Source organism: Adiantum capillus-veneris, chromosome 18, assembly GCF_014529385.1.
Source record: "Adiantum capillus-veneris isolate H3 chromosome 18, ASM1452938v2, whole genome shotgun sequence".
In the NCBI taxonomy this organism is placed as follows: Eukaryota; Viridiplantae; Streptophyta; class Polypodiopsida; order Polypodiales; family Pteridaceae; genus Adiantum; species Adiantum capillus-veneris.
Window position 1 is genome coordinate 104818874 of NC_140948.1, and position 2156 is coordinate 104821029.

General features: G+C 50.8%; 1 protein-coding gene across 1 annotated transcript; it reads right to left on the minus strand.

Annotated features, from left to right (window-relative positions):
* Positions 1 to 273: 273 nt before the first annotated feature.
* On the minus strand, positions 274 to 1856 carry LOC147436133 (uncharacterized). Its single transcript, XM_086488098.1, has one exon. The coding sequence runs from the start codon at positions 1823 to 1825 to the stop codon at positions 494 to 496; it is 1332 nt and encodes a 443-aa protein (XP_086344224.1). The 5' UTR covers positions 1826 to 1856; the 3' UTR covers positions 274 to 493.
* Between the last annotated feature and the right edge of the window lie 300 nt (positions 1857 to 2156).

The window sequence follows — 2156 nt, forward strand, 5'->3', positions numbered from 1 at the left end:
TACTTCAAAAGTGCCACATAACATAGTGACAAGCTTGAAAAGCTTTTCACTATGGTAATTTCTCCACTGCTTCAAAAGTGCCACATAACATACACTCATATGCAATACAACTTTTCCAGATCCATCTGGTGCCAATAGAGCCATCACCATTGCTTTGATGCCGCTTGTTGTGCATGAGAAATTATGCACATACCTCGCACATATATGAGAGAGAGAGAGAGAGAGAGAGAGAGAGAGAGAGAGAGAGAGAGAGAGATGTAAGAAATGGAATTGGCCAATTAATTGCTTACCAAACCTACATACTACAAAGAATGATTAGCACCTTATGAATGAAATTTGTTGCTTGAGCAATGCTTGCTCTCCAAAAGAATCAAGGTGTGAGTGATCAATCTTTGGCATGTGAGTTGCCTTTGATGCAATTAGCAATGGCAACTTTTTGCAAAGTTAGCTCCTCCTTAACGATTTATTAGTGCTTGCGAGGGGATGAAATTAATCAATACTTGGTAGGTGGAGGTGAATAAGTAGGAGGAGGGGAAGACTTGTAGACATGAGAGGGGGTGGAGGATGGAGACGGAGCGGAGTGATAAATGGGGGAGGATGGAGGTGGAGCAAACTTGTAGACGGGCAATGGCATGGAATAAGGAGGAGGAGATTTGTAGGTTGGAGATGGAGCAGAATAAGGAGGAGGAGATTTATAGATAGGTGACGGATTTGTATAGGATGGAGGTGGAGGAGGGGACTTGTAGATGGGCGAGGGGGTGGAATACAGAGGAGGTGGAGACTTGTAGACGGGCGAGGGGGTGGAATATTGTGGGGGAGGGGACTTGTAGACAGGTGAGGGTTTGGTGTAGGATGGAGGTGGAGGGGATTTGTAGACGGGCGATGGCGAGGAATATGGAGGAGGAGGTGACTTGTAGACTGGCGATGGAGAGGTGTAAGACGGAGGTGGAGGAGATTTGTAGACGGGTGAGGGAGTGTAGGTCGATGGCGGTGGAGGAGACTTGTAGACGGGAGATGGGGTGGAGTATGGAGGAGGGGGGGACTTGTACACAGGGGATGGAGTAGTGTATGCGGGAGGAGGTGGGGACTTGTACACGGGGGATGGGGTATAGTAAGTTGGTGGTGGCGGAGGAGACTTGTAGATTGACGAAGGAGCAACGTAAGGCGGAGGAGGCGACTTGATGGAGACTGGCGAAGGGACGTAGTATGGGGGAGGTGGAGGAGACTTGTGGTAGAGGGGAGGAGGGGTGTAGTAAGGAGGTGGGGGGGACTTGTAGATGGGCTTAGGCTTATAGTAAGGGGGCTTGTAGTAGATTGGCTTAGGCTTGTAATAGACGGGTTTGGGCTTGTAATAAGGGGGCTTGTAGCTGGGCTTTGGCTTGTAATAGGGTTTCTTGTAGATGGGCTCGTAGTAGCTAGCTGGTTTCTTCTTGTAGTAGTAGGGTTTCTTGTGGAGGCGCTTCTTGTAGTAAGTGGGCCTGTAGTAGTCGGGCTTGTAGTAGTGCTTCTTGTAGTAGGACTTGTAGTAAGTAGGCCTGTAGTAGTGATGCTTCTTCTTGTAGACGAGGGGCTTGGAGCGAGGCTTGGGGTGGCGATAGTAGTAGTAGGGAGACGGCTGCTCGTAATTAGCTGGAAAGGGCTTGGCCGGCTTCTTGGAGTAGTAGTGATGAGCAGCAGGTGCGCTGCTCTTCTTCTTGGGAGAGTAGGACGTGGGGGTGTCGTCGTCGTAGTAGCCAGCGTGGGCGCCGAGGAAGAAGGCAGCCGCGACGCAAAGCAGGAGGAGGACGGGACGGCCGGCCATCGTATTGTTGGAGGAGGGCGCCATGCGAGGAATAGTTAGATGATGATTGGGCGCAAGCGCTTGAGAAGATGGTAGCTCGCCCGAGGGCTTAAATAGATGGCAGCCTCGCCTGATCTGTTGGTACTGCGCTCCGTACCGCGCAATCTTTGCAAGAGTGCGGAGAGCGTGCCGGAACGTGTGAGCACGACAGGCTGCATCTCATGCGAGGCGAGGCCACTCTCTTTGACGACCAGGAGGCTTGCACACATTCCTCCGTGGCATTTTCATGCATTTGCGCGACACATCATCATCAGCCAGCACCTTTTAATTCTTGTTCGCTCCTTTATGGCTAGTTTTATTTTGCGGAAAACTACCA

Bases quoted from the DNA above. Each gene is read 5' to 3' on its own strand.
- LOC147436133 (XM_086488098.1), bottom strand. From the start codon at position 1,825: ATGGCGCCCTCCTCCAACAATACGATGGCCGGCCGTCCCGTCCTCCTC.